The sequence below is a fragment of the Gallus gallus genome (assembly GCF_016699485.2).
Source record: "Gallus gallus isolate bGalGal1 chromosome 35 unlocalized genomic scaffold, bGalGal1.mat.broiler.GRCg7b 35_unloc4, whole genome shotgun sequence".
Classification (NCBI taxonomy): Eukaryota; Metazoa; Chordata; class Aves; order Galliformes; family Phasianidae; genus Gallus; species Gallus gallus.
Window position 1 is genome coordinate 15,305 of NW_024095959.1, and position 17,590 is coordinate 32,894.

Here is a 17,590-nt window from a genome sequence, read left to right on the forward strand (position 1 = left end):
AGGGGACAGCGCCTGGAGGGGGGGACACAATGACACAACCACACAATGACACAACAACACAATGACACAACCACACAATGACACAACCGCACAGATGTATAAGGACACAATGATACAATGATAGGCAATGGGGACAGCACCGAGCGGGGAGGGGACAGCGCCTGGGGGGGGGGACACAATGACACAACGACACAATGACACAACAACACAACCACACAATGACACAACCACACAGTGATAGAAGGACACAATGACACAACGACACGATGATACAATGATAGGATATGGGGACAGCACCGAGAGGGGAGGGGACAGCGCCTGGGGGGGGGGACACAATGACACAACCACACAATGACACAACAACACAACGACACAATGACACAATGATATGAGGACACAACGACACAATGACAAAATGATATAAGGATACAATGACACAACAACACAATGATATAAGGAGACAATGATATAAGGACACAATGATACAACCACACAATGACACAATGACACAACAACACAACCACACAGAGGTATAAGGACACAATGATACAATGATAGGATATGGGGACAGCACCGAGCGGGGAGGGGACAGTGCCTGGGGGGGAGGGGGACACAATGACACAACCACACAACGACACAACAACACAACCACACAATGATAGAAGGATACAATGATACAGTGACACAACTATGATACAATGATGGGCAATGGGGAGAGGTGGGAGGGGGGGGGGACAGCGCCTGGGGGGGGACACAATGACACAACCACACAATGACACAACAACACAACCACACAGTGATACAACGACACAACCACACAACCACACAATGATAGAAGGACACAATGACACAACTATGATACAATGATAGGCAATGGGGACAGCACCGAGCGGGGAGGGGACAGCGCCTGGGGGGGGGGACACAATGACACAACCACACAACGACACAACAACACAACAACACAACGATAGAAGGATACAATGATACAGTGACACAACTATGATACAATGATAGGCAATGGGGACAGCACCGACAGGGGGGGGGACAGCGCCTGGGGGGGGGGACACAATGACACAACCACACAATGACACAACAATACAATGACACAACCACACAATGACACAACCGCACAGAGGTATAAGGACACAATGATACAATGATAGGCAATGGGGACAGCACTGAGCGGGGAGGGGACAGCGCCTGGGTGGGGGGACTCAATGACACAACCACACAATGACACAACAACACAACCACACAGTGATACAACGACACAACGACACAACGATACAGTGACACAACTATGATACAATGATGGGCAATGGGGAGAGGTGGGAGGGGGGCGGGGACAGCGCCTGGGGGGGGGGGACACAATGACACAATGACACAACGACACAACAACACAATGACACAACAACACAATGACACAACCACACGGTGACACAACCACACAATGACATAACGATATAAGGACACAACAACACAATGAGACAATGATAGGCAATGGGGACAGCACCGACAGGGGGGGGGACAGCGCCTGGGGGGGGGGGACACAATGACACAACCACACAATGACACAACAACACAACGACACAACAACACAACGACACAACCACACAGTGACACAACCACACAGTGATACAACGACACAGTGATACAATGAGAGGATACGGGGACAGCACTGAGCGGGGAGGGGACAGCGCCTGGGGGGGGGGACACAATGACACAATGACACAACAACACAACAACACAACCACACAATGATATAAGGACACAACGACACGATGACAAAATGATATAAGGATACAATGACACAACAACACAATGATATAAGGAGACAATGATATAAGGACACAATGATACAACCACACAATGACACAACAACACAACAACACAACGATAGAAGGATACAATGATACAGTGACACAACTATGATACAATGATGGGCAATGGGGAGAGGTGGGAGGGGGGCGGGGACAGCGCCTGGGGGGGGGGGGACACAATGACACAATGAAACAATGACACAACAACACAATGACACAACCACACAACAACACAACCACGCAGTGACACAACCACACAGTGATACAATGATAGGCAATGGGGACAGCACCGAGCGGGGAGGGGACAGCGCCTGGGGGGGGGGACACAATGACACAACAAAACAACAACACAACAACACAATGACACAACCACACAGTGACACAACCACACAGTGGTATAAGGACACAATGACACAACTATGATACAATGATAGGGTATGGGGACAGCACCGAGCGGGGAGGGGACAGCGCCTGGGGGGGGGGACACAATGACACAACCACACAACGACACAACCACACAACAACACAACGATAGAAGGATACAATGATACAGTGACACAACTATGATACAATGATAGGCAATGGGGACAGCACCGACGGGGGGGGACAGCGCCTGGGGGGGGGGGGGACACAATGACACAACCACACAATGACACAACCACACAATGACACAACCACACAATGACACAACCACACAGTGACACAACCACACAGTGGTATAAGGACACAATGACACAACTATGATACAATGATAGGGTATGGGGACAGCACCGAGCGGGGAGGGGACAGCGCCTGGGGGGGGGGACACAATGACACAACCACACAACCACACAACGACACAACAACACAATGACACAACCACACAACCACACAGTGATACAACGACACAGTGATACAATGAGAGGATATGGGGACAGCACCGAGCGGGGAGGGGACAGCGCCTGGGGGGGGGGACACAATGACACAATGACACAACGACACAACAACACAACCACACAATGATACAACCACACAGTGATACAACGACGCAATGACACAATGATATAAGGACACAACAACACAATGATACAATGATAGGCAATGGGGACAGCACCGAGCGGGGAGGGGACAGCGCCTGGGGGAGGGGACACAATGACACAACCACACAACGACACAACAACACAACCACACAATGATAGAAGGATACAATGATACAGTGACACAACTATGATACAATGATAGGGTATGGGGACAGCACCGAGCGGGGAGGGGACAGCGCCTGGAGGGGGGGACACAATGACACAACCACACAATGACACAACCACACAATGACACAACAACACAATGACACAACCACACAGTGACACAACCACACAGTGGTATAAGGACACAATGACACAACTATGATACAATGATAGGCAATGGGGACAGCACCGAGCGGGGAGGGGACAGCGCCTGGGGGGGGGACACAATGACACAATGACACAACAACACAACCACACAATGACACAACCACACAACCACACAGTAATACAACCACACAGTGATAGAAGGACACAATGACACAATGACACAACAACACAGTGACACAATGACACAATGATATAAGGATACAACGATACAATGACACAATGACACAATGACACAACAACACAGTGACACAATGACACAATGATATAAGGATACAACGATACAATGACACAATGACACAATGACACAACAACACAGTGACACAATGACACAATGATATAAGGATACAACGATACAATGACACAATGACACAATGACACAACCACACAGTGCCACAATGACACAATGACACAACCACACAATGATAGAAGGACACAACGACACAATGACACAATGATATAAGGACAAAACGACACAATGACATAATGATATAAGGATACAATGACACAACAACACAATGACACAACAACACAACCACACAGTGATAGAAGGACACAATGACACAACGACACAATGATACAATGGTAGGGTATGGGGACAGCACCGAGAGGGGCGGGGACAGCGCCTGGGGGGGGGACACAATGACACAACCACACAATGACACAACAACACAACGACACAACCACACAATGATACAACCACACAGTGATACAACGACACAGTGATACAATGATAGGCAATGGGGACAGCACCGAGCGGGGAGGGGACAGCGCCTGGGGGAGGGGACACAATGACACAATGACACAATGACACAACCACACAATGACACAACAACACAACCACACAGTGACACAACCACACAGTGATAGAAGGACACAATGATACAGTGACACAACTATGATACAATGATAGGCAATGGGGACAGCACCGAGCGCGGAGGGGACAGCGCCTGGGGGGGGGGACACAATGACACAACGACACAACAACACAATGACACAACCACACAGTGACACAACCACACAGTGATGGAAGGACACAATGACACAATGACACAACAACACAGTGACACAATGACACAATGATATAAGGATACAACGATACAATGACACAATGACACAATGACACAACCACACAGTGCCACAATGACACAATGACACAACCACACAATGATAGAAGGACACAACGACACAATGACACAATGATATAAGGATACAATGACACAACAACACAACGACACAACCACAACACAATGACACAACCACACAATGATAGAAGGATACAATGATACAGTGACACAACTATGATACAATGATAGGGTATGGGGACAGCACCGAGCGGGGAGGGGACAGCGCCTGGGGGGGGGGACACAATGACACAACCACACAATGACACAACAACACAACCACACAGTGATACAACGACACAACGACACAACGATACAGTGACACAACTATGATACAGTGATGGGCAATGGGGAGAGGTGGGAGGGGGGCGGGGACAGCGCCTGGGGGGGGGGACACAATGACACAATGACACAACGACACAACAACACAATGACACAACAACACAATGACACAACCACACGGTGACACAACCACACAATGACATAACGATATAAGGACACAACAACACAATGATACAATGATAGGCAATGGGGACAGCACCGAGCGGGGGGGGGACAGCGCCTGGGGGGGGGACACAATGACACAATGACACAACAACACAACCACACAATGACACAACCACACAACCACACAGTAATACAACCACACAGTGATAGAAGGACACAATGACACAATGACACAACAACACAGTGACACAATGACACAATGATATAAGGATACAACGATACAATGACACAATGACACAATGACACAACCACACAATGACACAATGACACAACCACACAATGATAGAAGGACACAACGACACAATGACACAATGATATAAGGATACAATGACACAACAACACAACGACACAACCACAACACAATGACACAACCACACAGTGCTAGAAGGATACAATGACACAGTGACACAACTATGATACAATGATAGGGTATGGGGACAGCACCGAGCGGGGAGGGGACAGCGCCTGGGGGGGGGGACACAATGACACAATGACACAACAACACAACCACACAATGACACAATGATATGAGGACACAACGACACAATGACAAAATGATATAAGGATACAATGACACAACAACACAATGATATAAGGAGACAATGATATAAGGACACAATGATACAACCACGCAATGACACAATGACACAATGACACAACCACACAATGACACAACAACACAACCACACAGTGATAGAAGGACACAATGACACAACGACACAATGATACAATGATAGGCAATGGGGACAGCACCGACAGGGGGGGGGGACAGCGCCTGGGGGGGGGGGGACACAATGACACAACCACACAATGACACAATGACACAACCACACAACGACACAATGACACAACCACACAGTGATAGAAGGACACAATGACACAACGACACGATGATACAATGATAGGCAATGGGGACAGCACCGAGTGGGGAGGGGACAGCGCCTGGGGGGGGGGGACACAATGACACAATGACACAACAACACAACCACACAATGACACAACCACACAGTGATAGAAGGACACAATGACACAACTATGATACACTGATAGGGTATGGGGACAGCACCGAGCGGGGAGGGGACAGCGCCTGGAGGGGGGGACACAATGACACAACCACACAATGACACAACAACACAATGACACAACCACACAATGACACAACAACACAACCACACAATGACACAACAACACAGTGATAGAAGGACACAATGACACAACGACACAATGATACAATGATAGGATATGGGTCACTATGGGGCTCAATGGGGTGTCTATGGGGTGTCTATGGGGCTGAATGGGGTATCAATGGGGCGGCTATGGGGCGGCTATGGGGCTCAATGGGGTGTCTATGGGGCTCTATGGGGCTCAATGGGGTGTCTATGGGGTGTCTATGGGTCACTATGGGGCTCAATGGGGTGTCTATGGGGTGATATGGGGCTCTATGGGGCACTCTGGGGCTCAATGGGGTCTCTATGGGGTGATATGGGGCACTGTGGGGCTCAATTGGGTGTCTATGGGGTGATATGGGGCTCTATGGGACTCAATGGGGTGTCTGGGGTGTCTATGGGGCTCAATGGGGTGATACGGGGCACTATGGGGCTCAATGGGCTGTCTATGGGGTGTCTATGGGTCACTATGGGGCTCAATGGGGTGTCTATGGGGCTCAATGGGGTGTCTATGGGGTGTCTATGGGTCACTATGGGGCTCAATGGGGCATCTATGGGGCTCTATGAGGCTGAATGGGGTATCTATGGGGCGGCTATGGGGCTCTATGGGGCTGAATGGGGTATCTATGGGGCGGCTGTGGGGCTGAATGAGGTGTCTATGGGGCTCTATGGGGCTGAATGGGGTGTCTATGGGGCGGCCATGGGGCTGAATGGGGTGTCTATGGGGTGTCTATGTGTCACTATGGGGTGTCTATGGGGTGTCTATGGGGCTCTATGGGGCTCAATGGGGTCTTTATGGGGTGATATGGGGCTCTATGGGGCTCAATGGGGTGTCTATGGAGTGATATAGGGTGGCTATGGGGTGGCTATGGGGCACTATGGGGCTCAATGGGGTGTCTATGGGGTTCAATGGGGTGTCTATGGGGTGATATGGGGCACTATGGGGCTCAATGGGGTGTCTATGGGGTGTCTATGGGGCTCTATGGGGCTCAATGGGGTGTCTATGGAGTGATATAGGGTGGCTATGGGGTGGCTATGGGGCACTATGGGGCTCAATGGGGTGTCTATGGGGTTCAATGGGGTGTCTATGGGGTGATATGGGGCACTATGGGGCTCAATGGGGTGTCTATGGGGTGTCTATGGGTCACTATGGGGCTCAATGGGGTGTCTATGGGGCTCTATGGGGCTCAATAGGGTGTCTATGGGGCTTTATGGGGTGTCTATGTTGCTCTATGGGACTCAATGGGGTATCTATGGGTCACTATGGGGCTCTATGGGGCTTTATGGGGTCACTATGGGGCTCAATGTGGTATCTATGGGGCTCTATGGGGCTCAATGGGGTGTCTATGGGGCTCAATGGGGCATCTATGGGGCTCTATGGGGCTGAATGGGGTGTCTATGGGGCTGAATGGGGTATCTATGGGGCGGCTATGGGGCTCTATGGGGCTGAATGGGGTATCTATGGGGCGGCTATGGGGCTCTATGGGGCTGAATGGGGTATCTATGGGGCGGCTGTGGGGATGAATGGGGTGTCTATGGGGTGTCTATGGGGCTCTATGGGGCTGAATGTGGTATCTATGGGGTGTCTATGGGGCGGCTGTGGGGCTGAATGGGGTGTCTATGGGGCTCTATGGGACTCAATGTGGGCTCTATGGGGCTCAATGGGGCGGCTATGGGGCTCAATGAGGTGTCTATGGGGTGTCTATGGGGCTCTATGGGACTCAATGGGGTATCTATGGGTCACTATGGGGCTCTATGGGGCACTATGGGTCTCAATGGGGTGTCTATGGGGCTCTATGGGGCTCAATTTGGTGTCTATGGCGCTCTATGGGGCTCAATGGGGTATCTATGGATCGCTATGGGGCTCTATGGGGCTCAATAGGGTGTATATGGGGCTCAATGGGGTATCTATGGGTCACTATGGGGCTGAATGGGGTATCTATGGGGCATCTATGGGGCTCTATGGGGCTGAATGGGGTGTCTCTGGGGCTCTATGGGGCTCAATAGGGTGTCTATGGGGCTTTATGGGGTGTCTATGGGGCTCTATGGGGCTGAATGGGGTATCTATGGGGCGGCTATGGGGCTCTATGGGGCGGCTGTGGGGCTGAATGGGGTGTCTATGGGGCTCTATGGGGCTCAATGGGGTGTCTATGGGGCTCAATGGGGTGTCTATGGGGCTCTATGGGGCTCAATGGGGTGTCTATGGGGTGATATGGGGCTCAATTTGGTGTCTATGGCGCTCTATGGGGCTCAATGGGGTATCTATGGGACGGCTATGGGGCTCTATGGGGCTCAATGGGGTGTCTATGGGGCTCAATGGGGCATTTATGGGTCACTATGGGGCTGAATGGGGTATCTATGGGGCATCTATGGGGCTCTAATGGGCTGAATGGGGTATCTATGGGGCGGCTATGGGGATATATGGGGCACTATGGGGCTCAATGGGGTGTCTATGGGGTGATATGGGGCTCAATGGGGTGTCTATGGGGCTCTATGGGGCATCTATGGGGCACTATGGGTCACTATGGGGCTCAATGGGGCATCTATGGGGCTCTGTGGGGCTGAATGGGGTATCTATGGGGCATCTATGGGGCTCTATGGGGCTGAATGTGGTATCTATGGGACGGCTATGGGGCTCTATGGGGCTCACTAGGGTGTATATGGGGCTCAATGGGGCATCTATGGGGCTCTATGGGGCTGAATGGGGTGTCTATGGGGCTCTATGGGGCTCAATGGGGTGACTATGGGACTCAATGGGGTGTCTATGGGGCTCTATGGGGCTCAATGGGGTGTCTATGGGGTGTCTATGGGGCTCTATGGGGCTGAATGGGGTGTCTATGGGGTGATATGGGGCTCTATGGTGCACTCTGGAGCTCAATGGGGTGTCAATGGGGTGTCTATGGGGCTGAATGGGGTATCAATGGGGCGGCTATGGGGCGGCTATGGGGCTGAATGGGGTGTCTATGGGGCTCTATGGGGTTCAATGGGGTGTCTATGGGGTGTCTATGGGTCACTATGGGGCTCAATGGGGTGTCTATGGGGTGATATGGGGCTCTATGGGGCACTCTGGGGCTCAATGGGGTCTCTATGGGGTGATATGGGGCACTGTGGGGCTCAATTGGGTGTCTATGGGGTGATATGGGGCTCTATGGGACTCAATGGGGTGTCTGGGGTGTCTATGGGGCTCAATGGGGTGATACGGGGCACTATGGGGCTCAATGGGGTGTCTATGGGGTGTCTATGGGTCACTATGGGGCTCAATGGGGTGTCTATGGGGCTCTATGGGGCTCAATAGGGTGTCTATGGGACTCAATGTGGTGTCTATGGGGCTCAATGGGGAGTCTATGGGGCTCTATGGGGCTCTATCGGGTGTCTATGGGGAGGCTATGGGGCTCTATGGGGCTCTATCGGGTGTCTATGGGGAGGCTATGGGGCTCTATGGGGCTCTATCGGGTGTCTATGGGGAGGCTATGGGGCTCTATGGGGCTCTATGGGGCTCTATGGGGCACTATGGGGCTCTATGCGGCGGCTATGGGGCTCTATGGGGCTCAATGGGGTGTCTATGGGGCACTATTGGGCTCAATGGGGTGTCTATGGGGCTCTATGGGGCTCTGTGTGGCTCAATGGGGCTCTATGGGGTGTCTATGGGACTCAATGTGGTGTCTATGGGGCTCAATGGGGTGTCTATGGGGCTCTATGTGGCTCAATGGGGTATCAATGGGGCACTATGGGGCTCAATGGGGTGTCTATGGGGAGGCTATGGGGCTCTATGGGGCTCTATGGGATGTCTATGGGGCACTATGGGGCTCAATGGGGTGTCTATGGGGAGGCTATGGGGCTCAATGGGGTGTCTATGGGGCTCTATGGGGCTCAATGGGGTGTCTATGGGAGTCAATGGGGTGTCTATGGGGTGTCTATGGGGCTCTATGGGGCTCAATAGGGTGTCTATGGGGCTCAATGGGGTGTCTATGGGATGTCTATGGGTCACTATGGGGCTCAATGGGGTGTCTATGGGGTGATATGGGGCTCAATGAGGTGTCTATGGGGCTCTATGGGGCTCAATGGGGTATCTATGGGACGGCTATGGGGCTCTATGGGGCTCAAAAGGTGAATATGGGGCTCAATGGGGTATCTATGGATCACTATGGGGCTGAATGGGGTATCTATGGGGCTCTATGGGGCTCTATGGGGCTGAATGGGGTATCTATGGGGCGGCTATGGGGCTCTATGGGGCTCAATAGGGTGTCTATGGGGCTCAATGGGGTGTCTATGGGGCACTATTGGGCTCAATGGGGTGTCTATGGGGCATCTATGGGGCTCTGTGTGGCTCAATGGGGCTCTATGGGGTGTCTATGGGACTCAATGTGGTGTCTATGGGGCTCAATGGGGTGTCTATGGGGCTCTATGTGGCTCAATGGGGTATCTATGGGTCACTATGGGGCTCTATGAGGCTGAATGGGGTGTCTATGGGGCTCTATGGGGCTCAATGGGGTGTCTATGGGGCTCAATGGTGCGTCTATGGGGCTCTATGGGGCTGAATGGGGTATCTATGGGGCATCTATGGGGCTCTATGGGGCTGAATGGGGTATCTATGGGGCGGCTATGGGTCACTATGGGGCTCTATGGGGCTCAATGGGGTGTCTATGGGGCTCAATGGGGCTCTATGGGGCTGAATGGGGTATCTATGGGGCATCTATGGGGCTGAATGGGGTGTCTATGGGGTATCTATGGGGCTCTATGGGGCTCAATGGGGTATCTATGGGTCACTATGGGGCTCAATGGGGCTGAATGGGGTGTCTATGGGGCGGCTATGGGGCTCTATGGGTCACTATGGGGCTCAATGGGGTGTCTATGGGTCACTATGGGGCTCAATGGGGTATCTATGGGACTCAATGGGGCGTCTATGGGTCACTATGGGGCTCAATGGGGTGTCTATGGGGCACTATGGGGCTCAATAGGGTGTCTATGGGGCTCAATGGGGTGTCTATGGGGCTCTATGGGGCTCTGTGTGGCTCAATGGGGCTCTATGGTGTGTCTATGGGACTCAATGTGGTGTCTATGGGGCTCAATGGGGATTCTATGGGGCTCTATGGGGCTCTATCGGGTGTCTATGGGGAGGCTATGGGGCTCTATGGGGCTCTATCGGGTGTCTATGGGGAGGCTATGGGGCTCTATGGGGCTCTATCGGGTGTCTATGGGGAGGGTATGGGGCTCTATGGGGCTCTATCGGGTGTCTATGGGGAGGGTATGGGGCTCTATGGGGTATCTATGGGGCTCTATGGGGTGTCTATGGGGCTCTATGGGGCTCAATAGGGTGTCTATGGGACTCAATGTGGTGTCTATGGGGCTCAATGGGGAGTCTATGGGGCTCTATGGGGCTCTATCGGGTGTCTATGGGGAGGCTATGGGGCTCTATGGGGCTCTATCGGGTGTCTATGGGGAGGCTATGGGGCTCTATGGGGCTCTATCGGGTGTCTATGGGGAGGCTATGGGGCTCTATGGGGCTCTATGGGGCTCTATGGGGCACTATGGGGCTCTATGCGGCGGCTATGGGGCTCTATGGGGCTCAATGGGGTGTCTATGGGGCACTATTGGGCTCAATGGGGTGTCTATGGGGCTCTATGGGGCTCTGTGTGGCTCAATGGGGCTCTATGGGGTGTCTATGGGACTCAATGTGGTGTCTATGGGGCTCAATGGGGTGTCTATGGGGCTCTATGTGGCTCAATGGGGTATCAATGGGGCACTATGGGGCTCAATGGGGTGTCTATGGGGAGGCTATGGGGCTCTATGGGGCTCTATGGGATGTCTATGGGGCACTATGGGGCTCAATGGGGTGTCTATGGGAGTCAATGGGGTGTCTATGGGGTGTCTATGGGGCTCTATGGGGCTCAATGGGGTGTCTATGGGAGTCAATGGGGTGTCTATGGGATGTCTATGGGTCACTATGGGGCTCAATGGGGTGTCTATGGGGTGATATGGGGCTCAATGGTGCGTCTATGGGGCTCTATGGGGCTGAATGGGGTATCTATGGGGCATCTATGGGGCTCTATGGGGCTGAATGGGGTATCTATGGGGCGGCTATGGGGCTCTATGGGGCTCAATGGGGTGTCTATGGGGCTCAATGGGGTGTCTATGGGGCACTATTGGGCTCAATGGGGTGTCTATGGGGCTCTATGGGGCTCTGTGTGGCTCAATGGGGCTCTATGGGGTGTCTATGGGACTCAATGTGGTGTCTATGGGGCTCAATGGGGTGTCTATGGGGCTCTATGTGGCTCAATGGGGTATCTATGGGGCACTATGGGGCTCAATGGGGTGTCTATGGGGAGGCTATGGGGCTCTATGGGGCTCTATGGGATGTCTATGGGGCACTATGGGGCTCAATGGGGTGTCTATGGGGAGGCTATGGGGCTCTATGGGGTGTCTATGGGGCTCTATGGGGCTCAATAGGGTGTCTATGGGGCTCTATGGGGCTCTATGGGGCTCTATGGGGCACTATGGGGCTCTATGGGGCTCTATGGGGCTCTATGGGGCACTATGGGGCTCTATGGGGCGGCTATGGGGTGTCTATGGGGCTCTATGGGGCTCAATGGGGCTCGATGGGGTGTCTACGGGGTGATATGGTTCTCTATGGGGCTCTATGGGGCTGAATGGGGTGTCTATGGGGTGTCTATGGGGCTCTATGGGGCTCAATAGGGTGTCTATGGGGAGGCTATGGGGCTCTATGGGGCTCTATCGGGTGTCTACGTGGAGGCTATGGGGCTCTATGGGGCTCTATGGGGCTCTATGCGGCTCAATGGGCTATCTATGGGGTGTCTATGGGGCGGCTATGGGGCAGCCCCACCTGGAAGTAGCGCGGCACGGCCAGCCTATCGGGTGTCTATGGGGAGGCTATGGGGCTCTATGGGGCTCTATGGGGCTTTATGGGGTGTCTATGGGGCTCTATGGGGCTCAATGGGGTGTCTATGGGGTGTCTATGGGGCTCTATGGGGCTCAATAGGGTGTCTATGGGGCTCAATGGGGTGTCAATGGGATGTCTATGGGTCACTATGGGGCTCTATCGGGTGTCTATGGGGAGGCTATGGGGCTCTATGGGGCTCTATCGGGTGTCTATGGGGTGATATGGGGCTCAATGGGGTGTCTATGGGACTCAATGGGGTGTCTATGGGGCTCTATGGGGCTGAATGGGGTATCTATGGGGTGTCTATGGGGCTCTATGGGGTGTCTATGGGATGTCTATGGGGCTCTATGGGGCTCAATGGGGTGTCTATGGGACTCAATGGGGCTTGATGGGGTGTCTATGGGGTGATATGGTTCTCTATGGGGCTCTATGGGGCTGAATGGGGTATCTATGGGGTGTCTATGGGGCTCTATGGGGCTGAATGGGGTATCTATGGGGCGGCTATGGGGCTCTATGGGGCTCAATGGGGTATCTATGGGGCTCAATGGGGCTCAATGGGGTGTCTATGGGGTGTCTATGGGGCTCTATGGGGCTCAATGGGGCATCTATGGGGTGTCTATGGGGCTCTATGGGGCACTATGGGGCTCAATGGGGTTTCTATGGGGTGATATGGGGCTGAATGGGGTATCTATGGGGTGTCTATGGGGCTCAATGGGGTGTCTATGGGGTGATATGGGGTGTCTATGGGGCTCTATGGGGCTCAATGGGGTGTCTATGGGGTATCTATGGGATGTCTATGGGGCTCTATGGGGCTCAATGGGGTGTCTATGGGACTCAATGGGGCTCAATGGGGTGTCTATGGGGTGATATGGGGCATCTATGGGGCTCAATGGGGTGTCTATGGGGCTCTGTGGGGCTGAATGGGGTATCTATGGGGTGTCTATGGGGCTCTATGGGGCTGAATGGGGTATCTATGGGGTGTCTATGGGGTGTCTATGAAACTCAATGGGGTGTCTATGGGGCGGCTATGGGGCAGCCCCACCTGGAAGTAGCGCGGCACGGCCAGCCTATCGGGTGTCTATGGGGAGGCTATGGGGCTCTATGGGGCTCTATGCGGCTCAATGGGCTATCTATGGGGCGGCTATGGGGCGGCTATGGGGCTGAATGGGGTATCTATGGGGCGGCTATGGGGCAGCCCCACCTGGAAGTAGCGCGGCACGGCCAGCCAATCGCTGGGCAGGCGGACGACGGCCCCGAAGTAACGGCGCAGGTGGGGGCGGCACGGAGCCAAGATGGCCGCCACGGCCAGCAGGAAGCAGCTCACCCAGCGCACCCACAGATGGCGGCGGCAGTACAGAGCCACCTGTGGGGGGCAATGGGGGGTTATGGGGGGCAGTGGGGGGCAGTGGGGTCGATGGGGGTTATGGGGGGATTGGGGGTAATGGGGGTAATGGGGTCAATGGGGGTTATGGGGTAATGGGGGTGTTGGGGGTATTGGGGTCAATGGGGGCAATGGGGGCATTGGGGGTATTGGGGGCATTGGGGTGAATGGGGGTAATGGGGGCAATGGGGGTATTGGGGGCATTGGGGTGAATGGGGGCAATGGGGGCATTGGGGGTATTGGGGGCAATGGGGGTAATGGGGGCAATGGGGGTAATGGGGGTCAATGGGGGTAATGGGGGCAATGGGGGTATTGGGGACATTGGGGGCAATGGGGGGATTGGGGTCGATGGGGTCGATGGGGGGAATGGGGGTTATGGGGTAATGGGGGTAATGGGGGCAATGGGGGTAATGGGGTAATGGGGGCAATGGAGGCATTGGGGTCAATGCAGACATTGGAGTCAATGGGAGCATTGGGGGTAATGGGGTCAATGGAGGCATTGGGTTCAATGGGGGCATTGGGGTCAATGGGGGTAATGGGGGTAATGGGGGCAATGGGGGCATTGGGGTGAATGGGGGGATTGGGGTCAATGGGGGCAATGGGGGTCAGTGGGGGTAATGGGGGTATTGGGGGGATTGGGGTCAATGGGGGTATTGGGGTCAAGGGGGGCAATGGGGGTAATGGGGGCAATGGGGGTTATGGGGTAATGGGGGCATTGGGGGGATTGGGGTGAATGGGGGCAATGGGGGCAATGGGGGTAATGGGGGTCAATGGGGGTAATGGGGGCAATGGGGGTAATGGGGGTATTGGGGACATTGGGGGCAATGGGGTCGATGGGGGTAATGGGGGTGTTGGGGTCAATGGGGGTAATGGGGGTCAATGGGGGTAATGGGGGTGTTGGGGGTATTGGGGGCATTGGGGTCAATGGGGGTATGGGGGGCAGTGGGGGGCGATGGGGGTCAGTGGGGGTAGGGGGGTATTGGGGTCAATGGGGGCAATGGGGGTCAGCGGGGGCAATGGGGGTAATGGGGTCAATGGGGTGAATGGGGGGATTGGGGTCAATGGGGTCGATGGGGGTAATGGGGGTAATGGGGGTCAATGGGGGTAGGGGGGTATTGGGGGCATTGGGGGCATTGGGGTGAATGGGGGTAATGGGGGCAATGGGGGTAATGGGGGCAATGGGGGTCAGTGGGGGTAATGGGGGCATTGGGGGGATTGGGGTGAATGGGGGTAATGGGGGCAATGGGGGTAATGGGGGTCAATGGGGGTAGGGGGGTATTGGGGGCAATGGGGGCAATGGGGGTATTGGGGGCAATGGGGGCAATGGGGGCAATGGGGGTAATGGGAGTCAATGGGGGTAGGGGGGTATTGGGGGCAATGGGGGCAATGGGGGCAATGGGGGAAATGGGGGTTATGGGGCAATGGGGGTATTGGGGACAATGGGGGTAATGGGGGTATTGGGGGCAATGGGGGCAATGGGGGTAATGGGGGCAATGGGGGCAATGGGGGTTATGGGGGGGTTGGGGGCAATGGGGGCAATGGGGGCTGTGGGGGCAATGGGGGCATTGGGGGTATTGGGGGTATTGGGGTCAATGGGGTCAATGGGGGTAATGGGGGTCAGTGGGGGTAATGAGGGTACTGGGGGCAGTGGGGGGATTGGGGTCGATGGGGGTTATGGGGGGAATGGGGTAATGGGGTCGATGGGGGCAATGGGGGTATTGGGGGTTATGGGGTAATGGGGGTATTGGGGTCAATGCGTTAATGGGGGTATTGGGGTCAATGGGGGTATTGGGGTCAATGGGGGTATTGGGGGGATTGGGGTGAATGGGGGTAATGGGGGCAATGGGGGTAATGGGGGCAATGGGGGTAATGGGGGCTATGGGGGTAATGGGGGTCAATGGGGGTAGGGGGGTATTGGGGGCAATGGGGGCAATGGGGGCAATGGGGTCAATGGGGGTAATGGGGTCGATGGGGTCGATGGGGGTAATGGGGTCAATGGGGGTAATGGGGGCAATGGGGGTATTGGGGTCGATGGGGGTTATGGGGTAATGGGGTCGATGGGGGTTATGGGGTCAATGGGGGTAGGGGGGTATTGGGGGTAATGGGGGCATTGGGGGCAATGGGGGCATTGGGGGCAATGGGGGTAATGGGGGTAATGGGGGTAATGGGGGTAGGGGGGTATTGGGGTCGATGGGGGCAATGGGGGTCAGCGGGGGGCAATGGGGACATTGGGGGCAATGGGGTCAATGGGGGTAATGGGGTCAATGGGGGTAATGAGGGTATTGAGGGCAATGGGGGCAATGGGGGCAATGGGGGTAATGGGGGTCAATGGGGGTCAATGGGGGTAGGGGGGTATTGGGGTCGATGGGGGTTATGGGGTCAATGGGGCAATGGGGGTATTGGGGGTAATGGGGGCATTGGGGGCAATGGGGGCATTGGGGTGAATGGGGGTAATGGGGGCAATGGGGGTAATGGGGGCAATGGGGGCAATGGGGGTAATGGGGGTCAATGGGGGTATTGGGGGTAATGGGGGTAATGGGGGTCAATGGGGGTAATGGGGGTGTTGGGGGCAATGGGGTCGATGGGGGTAATGGGGGTTATGGGGTTAATGGGGGTATTGGGGGTATTGGGGGCAATGGGGGCTGTGGGGGTAATGGGGTCAATGGGGGTAATGGGGTCGATGGGGGTAATGGGGGCTGTGGGGGCAATGGGGAGTGGGGGGCAATGGGGTCAATGGGGGCAATGGGGGTATTGGGGTCAATGGGGGTCAGTGGGGGTAGGGGGGTATTGGGGTCGATGGGGGTAATGGGGGCAATGGGGGCAATGGGGGGATTGGGGTCGATGGGGTCGATGGGGGTATTGGGGTCAATGGGGTCGATGGGGGTAATGGGGGTTATGGGGGTAATGGGGGCAATGGGGGCAATGGGGGTAATGGGGCAATGGGGGTAATGGGGGTAATGGGGGTAATGGGGTCAATGGGGGGCAGTGGGGTCGATGGGGGGAATGGGGGGAATGGGGTCGACGGGGGTTATGGGGTAATGGGGTCGATGGGGGTTATGGGGGGAATGGGGTCGATAGGGGTAATGGGGTCAATGGGGGTAATGGGGGCAATGGGGGTATTGGGGTCGATGGGGGTTATGGGGTAATGGGGTCGATGGGGGTTATGGGGTCAATGGGGGTAGGGGGGTATTGGGGGTAATGGGGGCATTGGGGGCAATGGGGGCATTGGGGGCAATGGGGGTAATGGGGGTAATGGGGGTCAGTGGGGGTAGGGGGGTATTGGGGTCAATGGGGGCAATGGGGGTA

General features: G+C 54.8%; 1 protein-coding gene across 1 annotated transcript in view; it reads right to left on the reverse strand.

The window, feature by feature from the left end:
- TEP1 (telomerase associated protein 1) overlaps window positions 1-17,590 on the reverse strand; it is a 42,813-nt gene that overhangs the window by 15,010 nt on the left and 10,213 nt on the right. The window contains exon 3 of the mRNA XM_040656818.2: window positions 14,105-14,266. Within this exon, the coding sequence (XP_040512752.1) occupies window positions 14,105-14,266 (162 nt within the window). The remainder of the gene's footprint in view (window positions 1-14,104; window positions 14,267-17,590) is intronic.